At 41.8% G+C, this 24,864-nt stretch overlaps 1 protein-coding gene and 1 long non-coding RNA gene across 3 annotated transcripts in view; one reads left to right on the top strand and one right to left on the bottom strand.

Moving 5' to 3' along the window:
* Window positions 1-997: 997 nt before the first annotated feature.
* Window positions 998-4,415, bottom strand: LOC130705706 (uncharacterized). Its single transcript, XR_009006051.1, has 3 exons — window positions 4,211-4,415; window positions 3,038-3,097; window positions 998-1,301 (listed from the first exon to the last, which is right to left on the bottom strand). It is a non-coding gene; the product is annotated as an uncharacterized LOC130705706 (long non-coding RNA).
* The window catches only part of SNTB2 (syntrophin beta 2), a 110,162-nt gene continuing 88,751 nt past the window's right edge, over window positions 3,454-24,864 (top strand). For both annotated transcript variants that reach the window (XM_057533880.1, XM_057533882.1), the window contains exon 1: window positions 3,454-4,076. In XM_057533880.1, the coding sequence (XP_057389863.1) occupies window positions 3,497-4,076 (580 nt within the window). In that variant the 5' untranslated portion in view covers window positions 3,454-3,496. The remainder of the gene's footprint in view (window positions 4,077-24,864) is intronic.

The raw sequence follows: 24,864 nt of genomic DNA, 5'->3' as shown, positions 1-24,864 counted from the left end.
ATTACACAACACTCAAACCTTGGAAGCAGCCCCAGATCCACTAATTCTTTCCTTTGACGGACTTTTGGCAATATGTACTCCCTTTCAGCCAAAGTGTAGCTTTACACAAGATCTGTTTGTCACCGAAATTAATTTGGCCATTTGCCCTTTAAGCCTGGAGTCGAATAGTATTATGGCAGACTCATTCCTAGATAAAGTATAGACTCTCAGCTAGAGAGTTTCTACCAAAGGTTTTATTGTTGCTGCTGCTAAAGGTCAACAGGTAATAATATAACAGCAGCGGTACTTTTTATGGAACTCTTACAGTGCATCAGGTACAGTGTTGCTAAGCACTTTGCAGACATCACCCCAGTCAACCCTTACAACCACACTTGGAGGTAGAAGGTGTCTGAAGTTTTCTGAAGAAGAGACTGAGGCCCATGACCTCAGGCCCTTGACCATTGTCATATAACTAGTAAGTGGCCAAACTACAATTTGAACCTTGTGCTTTTAATTACCATGCTATATTGTACGTCTACTATGAGGGAGAAGAAAAAAAAAGACCACTGGCTTTTGAGAGAGTATAGAATCAGAGCCTGAGTAATAGAATTGTAGGAAATCATGGAACTGAGAGAGCTAATCCAACCCCCTCATTTTGAAGTAGCAATGATGCCTGCCTTGTTCTGAGAAAACAAATAACAGCTTGAGCAGAGGAGAATACCTACTGATAGGTGACAGGAATGGAAGGTGATTGGGAATTACCTCAGCCATTCCCTTTTTTAGAGGTAGATAAAATAACACGCCTGTTCAAAGAATTATCTAAGCTTGTCTCGCCATCCCTAAGAAACCGTGGGAACAGATGTGTACCCTTTTTATTTCAGATTTCATTATCCACAGTAAGTAGATTTCCACTGACTACTTGAGATTTCCTAGATGGTAATTTTCACTCTGCAAGGAACCAGTAACCTTCAGAGGGATTATTTGAAATGACTACAGTGCAGGAGGCACTGAATTTCAATCAATCACATGTTTAATGAGTTCCTTCTCTGCAAGGCGGTATTTTTGGAAGAGTGGGGAACAAAAAGAAGTCAATGGGTGGTTCCTGCCCTCCTGTATTTTATAATCTACTTGGACGAACAAGCGAGGCATAGAATAAAATTGTTCAAAGGAAAAACCCCAGCAAATTGGGCAGCCAGGGAAAACTGGGATGAGATCTTGCTCGGTGGGAAAGTGGTTGAAAGGGGCAGGAAGTGTTTGGAAGGATGGACTCTGGCAGGAATGTGCAAGGCATCATTGGGAGACACTGGATGAGTTTGGCCAATCTGTAGTGATGAAAGAGAATGTGGAAAATTAGGTTCTGATGCAAGACCTTGTCAAAACAGCTCAATAGTTTGGAAAACTTTTATGGATATATTTGAAAATAATTTTTAAAGTAAATACCCCCAAGTAATCCCAATATCAATCTCGATTACCTTTCCTCTTCCCAGGATTAAATTACCACCTTATGTAAGTGCCCTCACTTACTATTTATTTGGAAGATCACTGACTTCCTTCAATTCTACTGACCAAAAGGTCTTGACACTTTTGGAAAGAATTTCCAGCACTTCCCTTTTGCTAATAAAGGTGTCCTCAAGTGCCCAATCTCTGGGCAATTATGTATGTAAAAGTTTCAAAATTGTGCTCATCCTCTAAGGAGTCAGCTGCCAGGTGCTCTCTAATAAGCAGAAATTTCACATAACTCAGGCATCTGGGGGTTCGCGCCTCAGCTGGAGCAAAGCCAGAAATGTCTGTGACTGCAGGTGCACTTCAGCACATTGGAACCTGCCGGAACAGCGAGCTGGCCTCACTGCAATTGATTTAGGAGAGGGCTGGAGGGTTGAGCTTCTGCTGACACTTGCAGCTTGGAAAATTCTGCTCCGCTAATTGCAAAGAGGATTCTGCTGTAATGATTTTTTTGGGTAAGATACTTTTCTCATTTTGAATTCTTTCTTCATTTGGGCTCTGGGTGATTTCCAGTCTCTATTTTTATTGTTTTAACTCCTGGTATAGGAGGCTGTTTGAAAGTTTCCGCCCACACACGAATGTGCATTCAGAGTGGTGCATGGACATGGCTTACAAGCTTCAACATGTACTTCATGAGCAAGCAGGTATATAGCCCCTTTTACAGGAATTGGTACTCGCTTCTTCTGCTGGCACCCCCCCACACATGAAAATATGGGGATTTTGCTTTTCTTTCCAAAAAAAAAAAAAGGAAAGAGGGCTCATTGACGTCACGTTTTTGAGATCTCTCTCAGCAGCGTGATTTCTGGACCCTCATCTTTGAGGTCTGGGGTATGTTTTTTTGTTTGTTTGTTTTTAAAAGCCCTGGACCAGGAGGATGGGAGACCTGAGTTGTCTCTGTTTCTCCACTGTGGGCTTCCAGCCAGAGTCTTTGGCTTTCTGGGCCTCAGTTTCCTCAGCTCTTCAAGCCCATGAAACTGGAAGAACCAGGTGGACTGTATCACCCATGTCTTTGTATAAAAGCTGCTGCAGGCCCTGCAGTGTGCAGTTTCTGGGGAGGCTCATATGCACTTGCTCCAACATAAGGCCAAGGCCTCCAGGGTGAGAAAGTTAGATCTACAAATTCAAGTACAAGCACTCCAATATTTGGTTCTATGAGGCTTTTTATATTCATATTCTGCCATCTCCACTGACCCTGTACTCTGTTCACATTGGAATTCTGGCATCTTCCTAAGTAACTCATTCGACAAATATCTTTGAGGCCTACCTATTGTGGCTGCAGGGCTAAAGAAGATATGGTCTCCGAGTCTGGCATTACTGGCAAGTAAACGGGATTACAAAGCAGAGTGACAAATGCTTTGGTTCATGCCTCTGGACCTATTGCCTAGGTGGACTATTGTGCTTCCACTGTCACCTCTGTGAAGCTGTCCCCAGGCCCAACTAAATGTTTCTTCTACTCTGCTCTCAGGGCGTTTTCTACATGTCACTTAACCACATAATATCACATCAGGTTGGTTGGTTCTCCGTTTTCCTCCCCCACTAGACCGCCAGCTCTCACCTGTGGCACGTTTTATCCAGCTCCTCTCCAGGCCTCAAAGGGAGCACACTGCGGAGCATTCTGTAAATACGTAACGAACCAGTCAATGCAAGTGAACGTGCAACTCGGTCTTGCAGGATTGCAAAGTGCCTCTCGAAGCTGATTTTGCTTTCCGTGCCCAGGTAGCTCTGGTGAATTGCACGGTAGAGGTCAGGAGTTGGGGGTGGGGAGATCGGAGGCGTAGGAGGGAGAAGGTGAGACCAAGCCCCACTTCGCTAGAGCTGCCCACGTCCGGTAAACTGTAACCCACTGGACTGCGGTCAACTCCTTAACCTCCCGGAAGCGGCTCGGCCGGCCTCTCCCCGCCCCTCCGGAAGGTGGGCGTGGCCCCTCATGAATAATGAATCACCGCGGTGAAGGGGGGCGGCGGGCCCGCCCCCTCGGGCGGGAAGGGGGAAGCGCCGAGGTTGCCTGACTGGAATGAGGGTAGCTGCGGCGACTGCGGCGGCGGGAGCGGGGCCGGCCATGGCGGTGTGGACGCGGGCCACCAAAGCGGGGCTGGTGGAGCTGCTCCTGAGGGAGCGCTGGGTCCGAGTGGTGGCCGAGCTGAGCGGGGAGAGCCTGAGCCTGACGGGCGACGCCGCGGCGGCTGAGCCTGAACCCGCTCTCGGGCCCGCGGCGGCCGCCTTCAACGGCCTCCCGAACGGCGGCGGCGCGGGCGACTCGCTGCCTGGGAGCCCGAGCCGCGGCCTGGGCCCCCCAAGCCCACCCGCGCCGCCGCGGGGCCCGGCGGGCGAGGCGGGCGCGTCACCGCCCGTGCGCCGGGTGCGGGTGGTGAAGCAGGAGGCGGGCGGCCTGGGCATCAGCATCAAGGGCGGCCGCGAGAACCGGATGCCGATCCTCATCTCCAAGATCTTCCCGGGACTGGCGGCCGACCAGAGCCGGGCGCTGCGGCTGGGCGACGCCATCCTGTCGGTGAACGGCACCGACCTGCGCCAGGCCACCCACGACCAGGCCGTGCAGGCGCTGAAGCGCGCGGGCAAGGAGGTGCTGCTGGAGGGTGAGCGGGGCCGGCGGGCGGGCGGGCGGGCGGGCGGGCGGCGCTGGGCTGACCCGGCGCTCACTTTGTTTCTGCCACCCTACCCGCTTTGCTGGGCCAACCCCTTCCCTCTCCCCCGCCCCCCGGGTCCTCACCTTCCTCTCTACTGGTAGCCCGGCTCTCCCCAAACCCCGTCTGCTGGGGCTTTGAGGATGGAAAAACTGATGCTCCCTACAGGAAAAGTTGGGCAGCCGCCGAAGTGTGGCTTGCAATCCCCGAGGAAGACTCGGTTGAGATTTAGTAAGAAGCAGCCGTGCTGGAAGCCCCGCCTCTGCACGATAAGCTGACACTAAGAACTAGAGGGGGACGGAACGAAGCTCTGGAGGTCTCCGTTTGCCTCCTGAGAAGTGCCGGGTTGGCGCTTTCTTCGCTCACCTCTGGCTCCCCAGGGCAGGCGGGTCTGTTAAAAAAAAAAAAAAAAAAAATTCATCCACACCGGTGCCAGCGGTATGCTTGGGCAAACCACCAAAACGCTGGTTAATTTATGGGAATTTAACCCATCATTGGCTCTCAACAATAACCAAAGGAGATCATAGCACTTCATTGAAGCCAGAAAGCTGAAACAGCAAGTTTGTGTGGTTAATGAGCCTTGTTTAACAGTGGAGGCTCACGTGTTTGAACATTTACTGCCAACTAGAGTTTTGCCCCTTTTGCAGGAGACTGGTGCCAGCTTCCTACCATTCACAGGCCTCAAGGCTTTAAGCTTATTAGAAGCCTGAAATGTTAAATCTCAAGTTATGTTTGAATAGCTAGGATTATTCTTTAAGTATGCATGTGATCTGTTACCTGGGTCTTTTGTGATGAATGATTTACTAAATCTCAAAATTAAATCTCATCTACTTGAAGGACTCATGCATGTTGGAGGTAATATTCAGAAATTTTTGAGCAATCGGCCTTCTTTCACTGATGATTTCAGTCATTCAAGAAGCATTTATTGCTGGCTATATAGAACAGAATATAAAAGATGATGTGTCTATTTGGTGTCTAGTTGGGGAAATGATAGAAAAGTGCAGAACAACTTACAAGTTATAGATTACGGAGTGCAAACTATATAAATGCCAAGGGAATGCAAAGTTAGGAAGTAGTTAGTGGAAAATGTATTGGTCAGGGAGGAATTTTTCAAGGAGCTGAATCTTGAGCCAGGTCTCCAAGGAAGTGATGGACATAGGCAGAGATGAGTCAGGAGGGTATTCCTGGCAGAGGAAGAAGAGAAGGGAAGGGGTGGGGAGTGGAGGTAGGAAGGGACCAGTCATCAAACTGAGAGGCCAGAAGTCCAGCTTGGCAAAGTGATTGTCACTTTTTTCTAAGTCTGCTGGTAAATATTTGGGAAAATGTTAGTTTCCAAGTAAATATTTTAATGTGCTCCAGTTGTGAAATTCCAGTGTCCCACCTTGTAATATCCTATTTATAAATCTTATTTATATCTCACTTAGGTGGGGCTAGACATTGCTCAGAAATTAGTGCTAATAAAAGGAGTAAAATTATAGATCGTGGCTTGGGTGGTATGTGTGTAAAAAAATTGTTACCAGGGCTTCCCTGGTAGCGCAGTGGTTGAGAATCTGCCTGCTAATGCAGGGGACACGGGTTTGAGCCCTGGTCTGGGAAGATCCCACATGCCGCGGAGCAGCTAGGCCCGTGAGCCACAACTACTGAGCCTGTGCGTCTGGAGCCTGTGCTCCGCAATGGGAGAGGCCGCGACAGTGAGAGGCCCGCGCACCGCGATGAAGAGTGGCCCCCGCTTGCCACAACTAGAGAAAGCCCTCGCACAGAAACGAAGACCCAACATAGCAATAAATCAATCAATCAATAAATAAATCTTTAAAAAAAAAAAATTGTTACCATAAATGTGTACCTTGAAATTGGGCTAGCTAAGAATTCGGTTATAAATTCTTAGAGCCAGAATATTGACTGTAGTACTACTTATGTGGTGCTCAGTGGTGGTGGGCAGACATTTCAACTCTTTACCCCATATTTTTTAAAAAATCCAGTTTTTGTTTAGATATAATTTGAACCTGGTATTCATACCAATTAAATGAAAGTCATCCATCTAGTAAATGCTTCCCAATATTCATTAGCCTAAAATAGGCCACATGTGCTTTTAGAAGGAGGGTTTACAAATGGCAGCCTAACATTTATTGAATGCCTATTTACCTAACACACAGGTTCTATTTTATTTTCCCATTTTGTAAAAGACAAGTAGTTTTTGTTCTTATATGTGTGGGGAAGTATGAAATTGAACTTTCAAGCCAAGGGATATAAAAATAAAATTGCTTAGAATATGTAAAATCACTGAAAACAGTGATTTAATTGAACCAAACGTAAAATTGAGAGCTAGTGTCCCATCCAGGAAGGCCACTTTATTTATTTATTTATTTTTGGCTGCATTGGGTCTTCATTGCTGTGCACGGGCTTCTCATTGTGGTGGCTTCTCTTGTTGGGGAGCACGGGATCTAGGCGCTCGGGCTTCAGTAGTTGTGGCTCGCAGGCTCTAGAGCACGGGCTTAGTTGCTCCGTGGCATGTGGGATCTTCCTGGGCCAGGGCTTGAACACGTGTGCCCTGCATTGGCAGGCAGATTCTTAACCACTGCACCACCAGGGAAGTCCCAGGTAGGCTACTATTTTTTTTTTTTTTTTTTTTTTTTGATGCGTTGGGTCTTAGTTGCTGTGCACGGGCTTTCTCCAGTTGTGGCAAGCGGGGGCTACTCTTCATTGTGGAGTGCGAGCTCTAGGCGTGCGGACTTCAGTAATTGTGGCTTGCAGGCTCAGTCGTTGTGGCGCACAGGCTTAGTTGCTCCACAGCATGTGGGATCTTCCCGGAGCAGGGCTCGAACCCGTGTCCCCTGCCTTGGCAGGCAGATTCTTAACCACTGCGCCACCAGGGAAGTCCAAAAGCTACTTTTAAAAGATGGATTTTTATGATTAGCCCTTAAAGTTTTGGAACTGTATGGTCCTTCCATTAGATGTCTCAAAACTTGAAAAACTGCCTTAACATAGCACAGTGATGCTCTTTTGTGGTGTGGGCAGGGAATCTCAGGCATGCCCTTAACCACCCCCAAGCAAAGGAAAACTAGTCTCTGGTTGCCTGTGGTTAGGGAACTGAGTGAGCTAAGGGTTTTTTTTATCTCATGGATTTGTAGGGATTATTCATTCATACATCAAACATTTATTCAGCTCTACCACGTGCCAGAGGCGCTTGAAGATAGTATCTGATTCCTGCCCTCAAGAAGTTTGGAGTTGAGATAAGAGAGAGTTAAGAAATAGTACAGCAAAGGGCTAAAAGCGGTGTGAGAATAGAACTCTGGAGAGGACGCAGCACAAAAGAAGGAGAGATCTGTAGAAGACCGTACTGGGCATCAGAGGTTGAGGATGCCCAGGAAAAGGCTGATGGAGAAGTTGAAGTTTGAATTGAGCCTTCCCCTAAGGAGATAGCTGCCACCAGTAAAGACACAAGTGAGAGACAGGAAGAAGTCATTTTGCCCAGTGAGGGTAGAGGACGAATGAGGACTTTGTGGTCAGCTAGACCTGGGTATGTTTCTGGCTAGTGGTTTGTAACCCCTAGGCAAGTTACTCACCCTTGCTCCACCTTAGTTTCCTCATCTGTAAAACCAGCATAGTAATAATACCTCCTCACAGGGTTGTTATTCATTTGACAGTTTATGTGCTGGGAGCCTTTTTGGGGACTGGGAATACAGCAGTAAACAACAGTAATGAAAACAAAGTCTGAATGAGGAGGGTAGGACTAGGTCATGAAGGTATGCTGTGAGTTAACAGGCACTCTCAGAATAGCCAGGATAACAAGTTGTTAAAATCCAAGGCTCCATTTTACTTGAAAAGACATACATGACAAGAATAAGTTGTTTTAGGTGAACACTTCAAGAATGAGTTTGCACTTCTTGCGTGCAAACACCTTTTTCTAATCTTGTTTTCCTGTCATCTCTTGTATAGGCCAACTTTTTTATCCTTAAGTTTTGCATTTAGTTTTTCATCCCTCTGATTTTCCCTATTCCTTCACACTTGCTGTTCAGAACCTTAAAACTTGCTAATAACCGTGTGCTAGTAGTTTTGACTAATGTCTCTTAGCACTGATATTAAGATATGCTGAAATTCACAGATTCTCAGCATGAAGGGGGGACTACTCTTCTATCATATTGTATGTTGAATTTACTGTATCCTGTGTGCTGGAAATGGGGTCTATCCAGAAAGCTTCTAGAATTTATATTTGAATTAGACTACACATCAAAAAGTGTTCCAGAGGAGGTTAGGAAAGAGCATCATGTCCAGCTTAAGTTGTTGTTGTTGTTGTTGTTTTAATTTATTTATTTGGCTGTGCCAGTTCTTACGTTGCTGCGTGTGACATCTTTATTGTGGCATTCAGGATCTTTTTAGTTGCAGCATGTGGGCTCTTTTTTTTTTTCTAATGTGTATACATATTTTATTGGCTCTCATTTTCTTTTTTTTTTTTATGTCATTATTGGAGTATAATTGCTTTACAATGTTTTGTTAGTTTCTCCTGTATAACAAAGTGAATCAGCTATAAGTATCCATGTATCCCCACATCTCCTCCCTCTTGCATCTCCCTCCCACCCTCCCTATCCCGCCCCTCTAGGTGGTCACAAAGTACCGAGCTGATCTCCCTGTGCTGTGCAGCTGCTTCCCACTAGCTATCTATTTTACATTTGGTAGTGTGTATATGTCAATGCTACTCTCTCACTTCGTCCCAGCTCCCCCCTGCCCACCCCGATCTGTGTCCTCACGTCCATTCTCTACGTCTGTGTCTTTATTCCTGTCCTGCCCCTAGGTTCATCAGAACCATTTTTTTTTTTTAGATTCCATATATATGTGTTAGCATATGGTATCTGTTTTTCTCTTTCTGACTTACTTCATTCTGTATGACAGACTCTAGGTCCATCCACCTCACTACAAATAACTCAATTCCATTTCTTTTTATGGCTGAGTAATATTCCATTGTATATATGTGCCACATCTTCTTTATTCATTCATCTGTCAATGGACATTTAGGTTGCTTCCATGACCTGGCTATTGTAAATAGTGCTGCAGTGAACATTGTGGTACATGTCTCTCTTTGAATTATGGTTTTCTCAGGGTATATGCCCAGTAGTGGGATTGCTGGGTCATATGGTAGTTCTATTTTTAGTTTTTTGAGGAACCTCCATACTGTTCTCCAAAGTGTCTGTATCAATTTACATTCCCACCAACAGTGCAAGAGGGTTCTCTTTTCTCCACACCCTCTCCAGCACTTGTTGTTTGTAGATTTTTTGATGATGGCCAGCCTGACCGTGTAAGGTGACACCTCATTGTGGTTTTGATTTGCATTTCTCTAATGATTAGTGATCTTGAGCATCCTTTCATGTGTTTGCTGGCAATCTGTATATCTTCTTTGGAGAAATGTCTATTTAGGTCTTCCATCCATTTTTGGATTGGGTTGTTTGTTTCTTTGATATTGAGCTGCATGAGCTGCTTGTATATTTTGGAGATTAATCCTTTCTCAGTTGCTTAGTTTGCAAATATTTTCTCCCATTCTGAGAGTTGTCTTTTCGTCTTGTTTATGGTTTCCTTTGCTGTGCAAAAGCTTTTAAGTTTCATTAGGTCCCATTTGTTTATTTTTGTTTTTATTTCCATTACTCTAGGAGTTGGGTCAAAAAGGATCTTGCTGTGATTTATGTCATAGTGTGTTCTGCCTATGTTTTCCTCTAAGATATTTATAGTGTCTGGGCATGCGGGCTCTCAGTTGTGGCATGTGGGATCTAGTTCCCTGACCAGAGATCAAACCCAGGCCCACTGCATTAGGAGTGAGGAGTCTTAACTACTGGACCATCAGGGAAGTCCCCAGCTTAAGGTTTGATATTTGAGAAAAGATCAATACATTTTTGAAGCAATTCTCATTGGAATATTGTTGGAAAATCATCTTTTATTGTGTAAATATGATTCTAAAAGTATTGTTATCAAATCTATTGAAAAGAAAATGGTTAGGTGTATAGAGGAATTGGACTGACATGAAATTTAATTTCAGAGTTGAAAACAATTTTTATATCTAGAATAGATTGAGATTTTGAGTGTCTTATATAATATGACTGGCTCTTTGTGTATGTTAGGGGACGTGTAACGAATACTGCTGACATTATTAGGCTGCTCATTTGAAGAAGCTAGTTTGGGTTCCTACACTGCCACTTTCTTCACTGTATGTTGGAAAAGTTGAGAGTCTCCTAGAGAAAACATTTTACATTTTCTTTGAGACTTTGCCATGTATATTCATCAGTCTATCTCTTAAAGAACCACTAAATTGTCAGGACGTTTTGTGTTTCTCTGTTTTTTCTTTTTAACTAGCCTCTTTGTATTTCACTTGAATGATTAGACATGTTTATATGAGAAGCCATGTCTTTGTAACCAGATTATTTCTTATAGAGTTCCCCTTCTTGCTAAAATATGCCCTCTAAATTATTAGAAAAATATGAGAAATTTATTGGTTCTAATACAGAGTGGTTACAAAAATTCTAAGAGCATTTTTAGAAACCATAACCAGGCTTTCATTTAGATCTCAATTGATAACTCAGTAACTTCAACCGATGTACTCCCTGCTATGTAGTCCTTACGGGATAAAGGTTACTTGACTTTGTGATCAAATGTGTATCTCTGTACCTAAGGGATGAGGTGCAGCCTGTTGGCTATGGAACAGTGTTCTGCTGTGCTGAGCAGACTGAGTCATTCAAGGATCCAATCACTGTCCTTGGCTAGGCTAGCATACTCTCCTACCCAGCTAACAACAAATGATGCTGCTTGCTTGCATTTCCCACTAAATAGTATGACAGTGCCTTAAGTTTGTTTTTATCCAGATTTTAAAGTTACCTATGCATTTTTATGTGTATTTGCTCATTTGACCTTTACACAGTCCTTTGAGGTAGTGGGCTGTTGTTGATTACACTGAAGTTCATTAATGTTAAGTGAGTTACCGAAGGTCTCAGAATTTCTCTTGATTTTTAGGGGGAAAAATGTTGTTTCCTTTGGGCAAGAGGAAAAATCTTACCTGGAATTTAAAAAATTGTAAAGTTTCATCTTCCAGATGAAGAATTAATGACCAAAGAGGTTAAGTGGCATGTTTAAGGTCACCTAAGTAATCAGTGGTGGAACTCGGACTGAAACCCAGTTCACTGCTGTCTCCCTTGTACCATGATATCTACAACCAGTCATTCAGAACTTCTAGCATCTCCTATGCATCATCATGTTGCAGTGTGTTGTGAGAGATCAGTGTGCAAAAGAAGTTCAAGGTGGTCCCTGGCATCAAAGAGCTTAGACTGAAATTGGGGAGAGAAAACCACCACATAGAGAGTAATTGCTGAAATGTGTAGTACTCACTCTTCAAGAGTTCTCTGAAGAGGTGATCAGTTGGGGGATGGAAGAGTCAAGTGTGACTTCATTGGGGAAGGGATAATTTCGTCTGAGGCTTAAAGGACAAGTTGCTTCTCTGTAGATGGAAGGTAGTCCAAGTTGAGGAGGCAAATTGAGCAAAAGCCAAAATGAGCATGACCTACGATAGGAAGTAAGGAGAACAGGAATGGACTTGGGGGAAGAAAATTAAGCTGGGTAGATAAATTGGAGCCAGATTATGCAAGGCCTTGAAAGCAGGCCAGAGGAATTTGGAGCTTTTTCATTCAGTCAGTCAACCTTAAGTACCTACTGCAAACGAGGTGTTGTGGTAGATGCTGGGAATTCAAAATTGGGAGTAATCCCTGCCCTTTAGGCTAGTAGGGAAACAGTTATAGCAGGCTGTGATAAGTGCTTTAAAAGAGATGAGAACATGGTGCCCTGGAAGCAGAGGTAGAAGTGCAAAGGAGACAACATGTCAGAGGTAAGAAAGTGATGAGTAGCTGGTGTGTTGAGAGGTAAAGTGTGGGAAGATGCGGGAAGTGTGTAGCTGGAGAGCAGGCTGGAAAGGTGGGCAGAGGCCAGATCATCAAGGGCCTTGTGTGCAGTGCCAAGCAGTGGTCACTAGTGGGGTTTATATTTTCAACCTAAAAAAAGAACTTGAGTTTTATTAATATTTAATGTAGAAAAAACCCTGGTTCTCTTCCTCAGTCTTATAAGACAGTGCCATTACACACTCAATACACAAGGTGATATCTCAAGGGAAGAGAAAGCTTCACAAAGCACAGGAATTGAATGTGGTGACCTTATTAATTTGTCTGCTATTATCATATTGCAACTTATTGCAGTTTACTTGAGCCTGGTTGAGTGGATTTATGATATATTATCTGCTTTTAACTAAATTAATCTTCACAAAATGAGCAAGTGGCTTAAAGATTTGCACAGAGAAACCGTGGATTGAAGATAATTCTAACACTATAAATAATAAAAACGTAGAGTTTACATTTCTCCTAGTAGGAGCACTTTGTCACATTTCAAGGTAAGCCTGTCAAGAAGTCAGCCTAAAAAATGAAATTGTCAAGAAGACTATTTGAAATGTGGATTAATACATTATCATGAATAATGAACTATATGAGACTGTATTGTACTTTGAATCATACAGTAGCTAAGATAGTATGACTTCATCAGGTATATATTTAGTGTATGTATTTCATCTTTATCGCATTCATTCTTGATGTTTACATTGTGTATATATTCTATAATATGTATGCATTAATGAGTATTTGTAGGATGAGTGTGTAGACTCACATGTTTGCTGATGAGTGTGTACTACCAAAAGTTTTAGGGGCTTCCCTGGTGGCGCAGTGGTTAAGAATCCGCCTGCCAATGCAGGGGACATGGGTTCATTCCCTGGTCTGGGAAGATCCCACATGCTGCGGAGCAACTAAGCCCCTGCGCCACAACTACTGAAGCCCGCACACCTAGAGCCTGTGCTCTACAACAAGAGAAGCCACTGCAATGAGAAGCCCGCGCACCTCAACGAAGAGTAGCCCCCGCTCGCCGCAACTAGAGAAGGCCTGCGCGCAGCAACGAAGACCCAACACAGCCAAAAATAGATTAATTAATTAAAAAAAAAAACTTAAAAAAAAAAAAGTTTTAGGCCTGGCAAGCCACCCAGGTTTTAAAATGCTTTAAATGAGGAGTGCTTTAAACAAAGAAGCAATCTCTTAGAAAGAGTGGCAGATGGGGAGTGTAGGAGCTCAAGACGTGAGGTAAGGGAAAGCAGTTAGGAGGCTGTTGCGACACCATTAGGATAGTGAGACTGGATAGGACAGTGTGAAGCTGAAAGATATTAAGGAGATAGAAACAACAGGTCTAAATGATCAGTTTGGGGACCTAAGGGGAGGGAAAAAGAGAGGGAGGATAACTCCTAGATGTTTGGCTTGGGAAAGTGGGTATCTATGAAACCAAAACGAATGGAGGAGGAACTAGTTTTTTGGGTGAAGAGAAGAAGTTTGGTTTGGACATGTTGAATTTGAGTCACCTGTGTGACAACCTGGTGCAAAAGGCTGGTGCAGGTCTGTAGTCAAGAGAAATGTCAGAAATGAGTTGAAGATTTATGAGATGTTAGGGTAGGAGTGGTGATTAATGCCATAAGTGTCGCTGTAATCATTAAGAGAGTGCAAATTAAAAAGAGAAGTAGGAACAGGATGGAACCCTGCGGAACCCCTACATTTAAAATGAGAGTGGAGGAAGAGAAATCTGGAAATAAATGGTCCAGGGAGTGGAAGTCAGGGAGGCAAGAGTTTCAAAAAGAAGGGGGTGATCAACATCTTCAGATGCTGGAGAAGTCAAGAAGGAAAAAGAAGTCCGTTGGGTTTGGTGATTAGAGAACAGGATTGTTAGAATTCTGTTAAGAGCAGTTTCATCGGAGTGACAAGAGCAGAGGGCAGTGAGTAGACCTTACTTTTTTAAAGTTTCTCAGAAAAACAAAAGAAGCAAAGGTGGTAACTAGAGTTGAAGAAAGTATCCAAGAAGGATTTTACTTTTGTAGTTGTTTGTTTTTTATTTTGTTTTGTTTTAAGGGAAAGAATTGGGACATATTTATACAGCAAGGAGAAAAGGCTGGCCGAGAAAGGGAGAGGTTGGAGAGATAGAAGGGATGGGGAACTGATGCAGTCCATTCCTGAGCCAGGAAGTGACATGATGGGAACAGAATTTTGGGTTGGCAGCAGTGGATGCGCTTGATGTAATGCAAAGAGGAAAGAGCAAATGTAGGAAAAACTACAGCTGTTGTAGTGAAAAGCAATCCAAAGCAGAGGTGATAACCATTGAGGGGGGTGATGGTGGTGGCCCTGAGAACAGAGAGGAAGATTCAATTCAAGAAACAGTTTAAAGCAGGTGATTTCTTGCCAGGGAACAGCAGATCCACTGGGGACATTTTCCTACCCAGACAGCCTCCTTCTGACTGCCTGGGGCACCCAAAGATTGCATACCTGTAGAGAATCTCTGGCCTCTGTTACTAGCACGGGCATCTGATGCCTCAGAGATGTTGGAGTGGAAAATTGAGAGCCACTGTTTCAAAGGAAGAAATGACAGGATGTGGGGGCAGGTTGGATATAGTGAATTAGCCCTGAGATTTCTCTCCAGGGACAGCACTTAGCTTTGTTATAAAGCACTTAGGCAGTGTAACTCTGTCAGCTGGCTATGGGGATTGAGAAGAAAAATTTTAGTTTATAAACACTACACAGTCACACAGCATGAGAGCATATTCTTCCTTTAAAGGGTTTTTTTCCTAGGTTAGTGAAAGGAGTTGTTGGCGTCTTCTGCAGAAATGATGGTATATTCAGGTGAGTTTAATATTTTGTGTCTGGAGAAATACAGTTGATTTAGTTACTAACTGCCATTCTAAGGAGTATACACTTGAGTCCTTCATAAAATTTGTGCTTGATTTCAGTGTAAAAACAAAATTCGTGAAATAATTTTGTATGTAAACAAAGTACCAGTGATTATGGTATCAGTAGATTGACCTTTTAGGAAGAGTAAAGAGTTATGAAACTCAAATTTGTTTTGGTTTCTATGATCCGGCTCCCAAGACGTTGCTAGAATGCTTTGACATATAACCAGTTAAGAATATGCGAAGTGCAGCCTTTTTTTTTTTTTTTGGCTGCACCCGTGGCTTGTGGCATCTTCGTTCCCCAGACTAGGGATTGAACCCGGCCTGTGAGTGAAAGTGCAGAGTCCTAACCACTGGACTGCCAGGGAATTCCCAAAGTGCAGCTTTTAAAAAAAATTACTTTGGCTTTTCTGCAACGTTCTTTCTTTCTACCGCCTTTTACCCTCTTGTTTTTAATTTGCAAGTTTTTTTTTAAATAAATTTATTTATTTTTATTTTATTTATTTTATTTTTGGCTGCGTTGCGTCTTTGTTGCTGCGCGTGGGCTTTTCTCTGGTTGCGGTGAGCGTGGGCTACTCTTCCTTGCAGTGCGAGGGCTTCTCATTGCAGTGGCTTCTCTTGCTGTGGAGCACAGCCTCTAGGTGCGTGGGCTTCAGTAGTTGTGACACGTGGGCTCAGTAGTTGTGGCTCACGGGCTCTAGAGAGCAGGCTCAGTAGTTGTGGCGCACGGGCTTAGTTGCTCCACGGCATGTGGGATCTTCCCCGGCCAGGGATTGAACCCGTGTCCCCTGCATCGGCAGGCGGATTCTTAACCACTGCGCCAGCAGGGAAGCCCCTGCAAGTGTTTTAGAATGCTTTATGAAAGTAAACTTGATGGGATAGAGAGATGAGAAAGTTAAATCCTTATCTTTAAATTTAATTAATCTGTCATGTATATAAAATATTACACCTCACATTTGGAAAATGGGAAGCTTTGATTTTTCATTGAAAGAGACTCAGACAAATTAAAGACTTATTTATTTATTTTTAGTAAAATCAGTTGATAACTAACAGGTTTTTTTTTTTTTTTAAAGAAATGCATGTGCCTTATTCAAGGCTCTTTTGGTTTCAAAGCACAGAAACCGATTCAAGCTAGTTCAAATAAAAGGGTGGAGGTATTGTAAAGATACCGACAGGTCTCAGGACTCCAGAAAAAGCTGAGCAGCCAGGCCTCAGAAATGTCACGAACCCAGGAAGTGCTGAGACTCTGCTTTCCGCTCTTGCTCACGTCTCCTCATCTTAGAGTTTCTCTGTTTCTCTCTGAGAATGTTCTTTTGCAGCAGCTTTGCTCTAGTCCTTTTATGGTTTCATTTTTCATATTTAACTCTTTAATCTACGTGGAGTTTATTTTAACATAGGTATGCAAGAGATTTAACTTTATATACTTTTCCAAATAGCTGATTATCTCAGCATTTGTCAAATAATCCTCTTGGATGCATTGTCAGATAGATTGGTGGGGCTGCCTGGAGTGCCATGTGGGGAAAGATTCCAAAGTCATATCTGGGTTCAGCAGGAAAGGCTATGCTTAATTAGTGATGTCTGCAATGAATGTGCCGGGGTGAGGTACAATATGCTACGTATCTGCCACCATAGGAATGACCTGTCCTTTCCTCGCTGATTTGAACTGCACCATTTTGTATATATTTAATTTTTTATATTCTGCAGTCTGATTCTGGATTTTCTGTTTGAGTGTTTTGTAACCACACTGTATGTTGTAACTTTAACATTTAATAATTGATAATTCAAGTGGACTACAGTCAAGAAGAATTTGAAAAATAACAATAAACAATTGCAGGCTGGTATAGTTACTTATTTGTCCAGATAAATTTTTTTTTTTTTAATAACATTTATTTATTTATTTATTTATTTTTATTATTTTTGTCTGTATTGGGTCTTCGGTTCGTGCGAGGGCTTTCTCCAGTTGCGGCAAGCGGGGGCCACTCTTCATCGCGGTGCGGGGACCGCTCTTCATCGCGGTGCGCGGGCCTTTCTCTATCGCGGCCCCTCCCGTTACGGGGCACAGGCTCCAGACGCGCAGGCTCAGCAATTGTGGCTCACGGGCCCAGCTGCTCCGTGGCATGTGGGATCTTCCCAGACCAGGGCTCGAACCCGTGTCCCCTGCATCAGCAGGCAGATTCTCAACCACTGCGCCACCAGGGAAGCCCTGTCCAGATAAATTTTGGAATGATTTTATCATTCTTTAAAAAAATCCTTTGGGATTTCGATTTAAATTGTATTAAATCCATAAATTAATTTTGAAGAGAACTGAGGTCCTTGTAATATCTCTTTCCCAATCATTTTGCCAGAAATATTGGACCTCACTCATACATGTTCAAGCATGTGGCAAGAGGTTTGGGACGTTCTGATTGGCCAGGGCTAAGTCACGTATTCACCTTGGAGCCAGGGAATAGGGCAACTCCCCCGGCTCCACATGGACTGAAAGTGGGGGTTTCTCAAAAGATAATCAAGGTGATGTTACCAAAAGAAAGGGAAATGGATGGTAGGCAGGCATAAACAACAGACATCCACTACAGTGTTCCAGAAACATCAGAAGATGGTATTAGAGATTAAACAAGAAACTACCGTATTAGTTGAGAGATTTAGAAACTTTACAGACAGCTGTAAAAGGAAAGCAAGAAGAATACATTTGCTTGGGTATAGGTGAGCTAGGCGGAGCTTTTCAAAGACTCTTTAAACTCTGAAGTGAATAATAAATTATTCTCAGCATTTCTTTTAGTGGTATTTTGAACATCATTTTTGTATACATTTCAAGCAACTTCTCAAGATTACATTATGATTATCATTTTATAACTAGACAAAAAAACTATATAGAGCTTATGACAGGCGCTGAAGTTAGAGATAGAATGGGATGGAGACAAATCTTTGTCTATCAAAATAGACATACACAGTTTTCTTAGTGAGAATTATTTTGGTTGTAGAAACCCAAACCAAACTGAGCAGAATTGGAAAGTATTGCCTCATATAACTCCTAAGACTGGGGGTGGATCTAGGTTTAGGTCCAGAGGGATCCAAAGGCTCAAATTATCTTGGCTGCAACATCTGCTGTGGAGAATCTAATTCTGTGTAGTCAGCTAAGATGGCGCCGGCAGTTCTAGGAATATATTGCCCTAACTTAATAACCCCTGTTAAAAAAGGAAAGTTTTTTTCTAGCACCTTCAGTCTCTGGGAAGGACTCTGATTAACTCTGCCTTGTCTACCCCTTGGACGTATCACTGTTTCCAAGATGGTGGAGACTATGATCTAGGCCTGCATCGTGTACCCATCCTTAGTGTATTGAGATTGGCAGCACCACCAAGCTATGAAATGTGGAATGGAGTGGTTGCTAAGCAAACTTATGTCCACTCTTAATAATGCAGACATTGAAGCCATAGTGCTTGAAATACTTTTGTAGCTAAACTGTAAAGTTTTAAAAGTTAAAAACAATAGAAATAAATGACATTACTGAGAGCTTTACTCTGCTAAGCTCTTTACACGCATTGTCACAATTTCTTTTAACAGCCCTGTGAGGCAGGTGTCATTATGCCCATCTTAAATATGAAGAAATTGGGGCCTGTAGAGATTAAATAATTTGCCCAAGGTCACAGCACTTGGGTGGCAGAGGCACAGTAGTTACTCAGATTTATCAGACTGCACAGCTCCTGTTATTTACCATTATAATAGATGGCTTCTCCAATGGATCAGTTTAGGTTAAGAAGCTAGCAAGTCTAAACACCACTATGACTGGCTTAATGTGCAGGAAATCGTGCTCTGGATTCTGTGTTGTTGCATCTGTCTGAAGGTTATTGTTAGTGTCTCCCAGTCCTTGTCTCTGATTTTCCATGCTGGGCACAAATAGATAGCTGTATGTGATTATTCAGCTCATTGAATACCCACATTCTGCTAGGCACTCTGGGAGAAATGGAAAGAAAACACGAGCCCAACAACTATACTTTTAAGAAGCACCCCAAATGGCTTTATGAATGCTAATAAGCTGCACATAAATTCATCCAAATTGTTTCATACGTGTCATACAAGTGAAAGACAAATGCGAGAGAACTTGCGGCGCAGGAGTGACGAATGTTAGGAATGTGTTTCAGGTGAGAGAAGGGCAGGCCATGGAATGGGCGTGGGAGGTCTGGAGGATGGAGGTATTCTATGTGAGGGGAACGGCACATCCAGAGGACGAAGACGGGAACAAGCAGGTGATCAAACTCTAGCAAACACATTGAATGAAATAGCTGATTTTCAAGACTCTGAAACACTGACTTTTTAATAATTTTAATGTATTAGTAAAAATGATAAACCAACTTCTTAGATATTCTTGTAACAATTTTATTCGTTATCTGCTCACTGCTTTGTAATGCAAAAATCAATTTTTCTTTTGTAATTATTCTAGCCAAACTAAGGATAAATATTCTGTATTAGTTTCTTCAAAGATTATTGATTACGTTCTGGAATAAAACTGCTTTATTTTTATTTACTTATTTTTGGCCACACCGTGCGGCTTGTGGAATCTTAGTTCCCCAAACAGGGATTCAGCCCAGGCCCCAGTGGGCAGTAAAAGCACAGAGTCCTAACCACTGAACCGCTGGGGAATTCCATAACTGCATTTATTTTTACAGTGAACATAAAGTAAAAGTAATTGAAAAAATTAAGCTGACTCTGGGCAATATAAATTCTGCAGAAAAACAAACAAAAAAAAGACTAAAGTGAATTTCTAAAAGTCATTGCTCACCACGGAGGTTTTAATATTGATCTGCTTTGTCCATTTACAGTGCAATAGAGCTGATTTTAATAGTCATTAATTTCATCTTAGGATACAGAATAATGGCAGTCCTCACAAGATGAGTGTAAAGCATTTATACTGGATAATAAAGAAGTGAAATAGTTTTAAATGCTGCCAAGCTGGATTGTAGCAGCCAGGTCTGGCAGGTATTCTCAGACAGCCATATTTGTATGTATATTTTCACATATATATTTTGACAAGAAACATGTTTTCCTTGCATGTTTTTCTTCTGCTCTCTCTAAGGAGATTGTGGCTGGAGAAAGAAGATCTAATTTGCTCTTATTCTACCACCTACCAGTTTCCTCCCACTATTCTCATTTTATTTCTCATATTCCTTCCTACCTCCTCTATGCTTGGGACTCAGAAGAAGTCTTTGGGATCTTTAAGTGTCTCCACCCCTCAGGGTGTAGTCACAGAAACTGAGTCTTGTACCAAAAATGCTTCGGTCCCAAACCGAAGCATGACGGGACAAAATACTTTGGAAAGAAAAAAAAAAAAAGCAAAGTATTTCTGATGGCCATTAGAAGAATGGAAAAAATAATGTTAGCATTAAATAATGTTAGCATTATAAGCCTTACATTTCTTATCTATTAAAAATAAGATACGTTTTAGTTCTCATATTTTATAGTTCTAAATATGAGATAGAGAATGAAGAGTTATAGTTACTATAAAGTGACTATATAAAAAATACATGGATTGTCAGAGAATTAGAATGTGATCAGATTAATTTTAATACTAAAGATATTCAAAATATAGCAAATCTCTCTTTGATCATTCAGATGGAACCTCAGCATTTGTAATACTTTATTCTGAACTTTATTTATTTATTTATTTATTTATTGGCCACGTCGCGCAGCAGGCAGGCTTTTTTAGTTCCCCGACCAGGGATCGAACCCGTGCCCTCTGCAGTGGAAGTGTGGAGCCCTAACCACTGGATCGCCAGGGAATTCCCTGAACTTTATTGTTGTGAGAGAGATACACAGAAGTGCCAGATTAAAGATTTTATGTTGTAGATTTGCAGATAAATCAGCTTTTGCTCTCCTACCCTTCATTACAACAAGTAACTAATCTGCTTTAGACTAACGCAGGCAGCATTTATAAAGCTATCTTTTTCTCCAAGCAGAAGAGAATCACTTAAGGAAGAAGGAATATTGAGCAATCTAGATTGCAATTAATTTTGCCACTGATTACTGTGTAACTTGAGGTTTGTTCATTGTCCTTTAGTGAACAAGGGCAAGACTCTCTTTTTTTTTTCCCTTATCAATAATTATTTATTTTTTTAACATCTTTATTGGAGTATAATTGCTTTACAATGGTGTGTGCTTTATAACAAAGTGAATCAGTTATACATCTACATATGTCCCCATATCTCTTCCCTCTTACATCTCCCTCCCTCCCACCCTCCCTATCCCACCCATCTAGGTGGTCACAAAGCACCGAGCTGATCTCCCTGTGCTATGCGGCTGCTTCCCACTAGCTATCTATTTTACGTTTGGTAGTGTATATATGTCCATGCCACTCTCTCACTTTGTCCCAGGTTACCCTTACCCCTCCCCGTATCCGCAAGTCCATTCTCTAGTAGGTCTGCATCTTTATTCCCGTCTTGCCCCTAGGTTTTTCTGACCAATTTTTTTTCTTTTTCTTTTTTCTTTTTTTAAGATTCCATATATATGTGTTAGCATACGGTATTTGTTTTCTATTTCTTTTTTTAAATTTATTTATTTATTTATTTATTTTTGGCTGAGCTGGGTCTTTGCTGCTGCATGCAGGCTTTCTCTAGTTGTGGCGAGCAGGGGCTACTCTTCGTTGTAGTGCGCGGGCTTCTCTTTGCGGTGGCTTCTCTTATTGCAGAGCACAGGCTCTAGGCGCGCAGGCTTCAGTAGTTGTGGCTTGTGGGCTCTAGAGCACCAGCTCAGTACTTGTGGCGCATGGGCTTAGTTGCTCTGCGGCATGTGGGATCTTCCCAGACCAGGGCTCGAACCCGTGTCCCCTGCACTGGCAGGCGGATTCTTAACCACTGCGCCACCAGGGAAGCCCTGTTTTTCTCCTTCTGACTTACTTCACTCTGTATGACAGTCTCTAGGTCCATCCACCTCACTACAAATAACTCAGTTTCGTTCCTTTTTATGGCTGACTAATATTCCATTGTATATATGTGCCACATCTTCTTTATCCATTCATCTGTTGATGGACACTTAGGTTGCTTCCATGTCCTGGCTATTGTAAATAGAGCTGCAATGAACATTTTGGTACATGACTCTTTCTGAATTATTGTTTTCTCAGGGTATATGCCCAGTAGTGGGATTACTGGGTCACGTGGTAGTTCTATTTTTAGTTTTTTGAGGAACCTCCATACTGTTCTCCATAGTGGCTGTATCAATTTACATTCCCACTAACAGTGCAAGAGGGTTCCCTTTTCTCCACACCCTCTCCAGCATTTATTGTTTGTAGATCTTTTGATGATGGCCATTCTGACCGGTGTGAGATGATACCTCATTGTAGTTTTGATTTGCATTTCTCTAATGATTAATGATGTTGAGCATTCTTTCATGTGTTTGTTGGCAATCTGTATATCTTCTTTGGAGAAATGTCTATTTAGGTCTTCTGCCCATTTTTGAATTGGGTTGTTTGTTTTTTTGATATTGAGCTGCATGAGGGGCAAGACTCTCTTAATGAATATTGCAAAGAAAAGCCAAAGCCTGGGACTTAGATGCCAAATAAAGCCTTCCTCTCTGCCCTTCTTAGTGTGCCCTTTTAGAGAAAGGGGGAAATTATTTACACGTGTATTACATTTATTTGTGTTGGCCATTGTTGTCAAGCAAATTTATTCACAATGATTTGGGAATTTAGATGTTGGGAATATTTTGACAAGGTTCGGAATTTTTCTTATGCAAAAAATTTTAATATATTCTCTATTAGCATCTGCACATTGGCATGAAATTATCTTTATGTCAGCCGTTCTGCTCTTCTAGACTGTGTTCTTGGTACCTAACAAAGTGCCAATCACATCACTGGTATTATGTATGTCTGTTAAATGAAAGAAGAGCATCAAACCTCAAGTATGAAAAGGTCGTTTAAAATATAGGTGACCTAAAAATGCAAGAAAAATAACAAATTTTTTGTACACCAAATTCAGGATGTGATTAATGCTAGGGCACAGGGAAGATGAATGGAGTCGGGGAGAGAGGTTCATGGGGGCGTTTTGTTAGGAAATAAAACTGAACAAATAGGACAGAATTTTGAGATTGATAAAGTTGAGTTACATGAATGTTCATTGTATTGTACTCTATATTTTTAGTGTATTTTAAATATTTATCAATTTTAAAAATTCAGATAAAATTTAAAAGTCCAATTTTTCTTTATGCTGGATCACTTAACTATCACTTTCATTGATTCTGGCTCTTTAACATTTAAAAAACTTGAAGTATAATTAACATACAATAATGTGTTCTTAGGTGTTCATTTCAATGAATTTTGACAGTTGTATACACCTGTGTAGCCACTACATAAGCTATAGAACATTTCCATCACCTCCAGAAGGTTCCCTCATGGCCATTTCCAGTCAATTCCTCTCCCCACCCCTACCCTAGGTAACCATTTTAAAATTTCTTTCACCATAAATTAGTTTTGTCTATTCTTGAAATTTATTGGAATGGAGTCAAAAGTGTCTGTTCAAGTCTTTTTACCTACATTTTTACTGGGTTGTTTATCTCTTTGTTGTTGGTTTGTAGAACTCTTTATATATTCTGGACACGGGTCTGTTGTTAGATGTGTGTGTTGTGACTATTTTTTTCATCCTGTAGCTTGTCTACTCAATTTCTCAACGGTGGATTTAGATGAGCTGAAATTTTTTCTTTCATGGTAGTATTGTGTTTCCTGTCCAAGAAATCTTTGCCTACTTCAGGGCACAAAGCTCCATGTTTTCTTCCAGAGGCTTCATGGTTGTGTTTCAAGTTTAGACCTACAATCGAGTCATCTTGAAATAATTTTTTGTATATTGACTACTTTTCTTTGCTATATGTAGCCCTCACCTGACTGGTAAGTTTCTTCTACCTTAAAGATTCTCATTATTTCTCTTTGAGGGGTAATGGCAGGAGACTGTCTGTAACTTTTACCAAACCCTTTACTAAACACTACTGCTGCCTATTTATTTACGTATGTTCCCTCTTCAGTGGTGTGTCATTGGAATCTGAGACAAACTGAGTCATCTCTCTCTGGTTTTTTGTAATTGCCCCCCATTACACCTTCAGGGCCTCCAAGGGCCTGATTTTAAAGCGGAATATTCAGGAAAGCCATATTTTCCATTCAGGAAAATAGCATCCTGGCCTAAAAGTTGCCATTGACATAATGAAGTATTATATGTGAATGCATGATTAGTTAAAGGATTTTGATGCCTTACCTTTTATTTAAGCATCTTGTACAGTATTAGCATTGTAATGTTATTAATGTCACAGAACTGGAAGGACCACTCATTAACACTAATAAATGGAAGAAAATGCACTGAACCAAAAGTAGTAGTCTTTATAACCTGTAAGACTTACTTAAATGCAGATCTGTACTTAAAGCAGCAGGCTAACTTATTTTTGTGATGTTGATGTACTGAATGGGGGGGGGGCAGTGGCAAAATAGAAAGGATTAAGGAGGCAAGGACATAAAATCCTTTAATACTGCTTAGTAAGGTATTCATTTTATCCATTTGAAGAAATCTGAAATTCTTTATGAAAGGAATGTATTTTTAATTTGGGGGTGGGGAACAGTTGCTGAATCATTGGTTATTAACCAGGTTAGGGTACAGATTACAGCTGGAAGGAATGTTAATCCTGTTAGATTGTGTTTATTGTCCACAAGAACACTACCAAAAAAAAAATACCAACCTGAAATTATTCTCAGATTTTCAGGAAAAAGTTTGAACAGTTATTTTAGGTTTCTTATTTGGAGGGTAATAATCTTGAGTTTGTCTTAAAACATTTTCTTTGAGCAATCAACTTAATTATTCATGTGCGATTGATCAATTTTGCTATTTATTTTCCTAAAATATTTCATCTCAAGTCAGGTTTCTCTTGCCCTCTCTGGTTCTGGGTGGAGAGTGAATTGCGATAATCTGCAGCATTTACTGTGAGAAGGAAGATGAATTTTAATATTTGTTT

This window comes from Balaenoptera acutorostrata, chromosome 19 (assembly GCF_949987535.1).
Source record: "Balaenoptera acutorostrata chromosome 19, mBalAcu1.1, whole genome shotgun sequence".
In the NCBI taxonomy this organism is placed as follows: Eukaryota; Metazoa; Chordata; class Mammalia; order Artiodactyla; family Balaenopteridae; genus Balaenoptera; species Balaenoptera acutorostrata.
The sequence above is the reverse complement of the archived record's forward strand: the minus strand, read 5'-3'. Positions and strand labels throughout refer to the sequence as shown.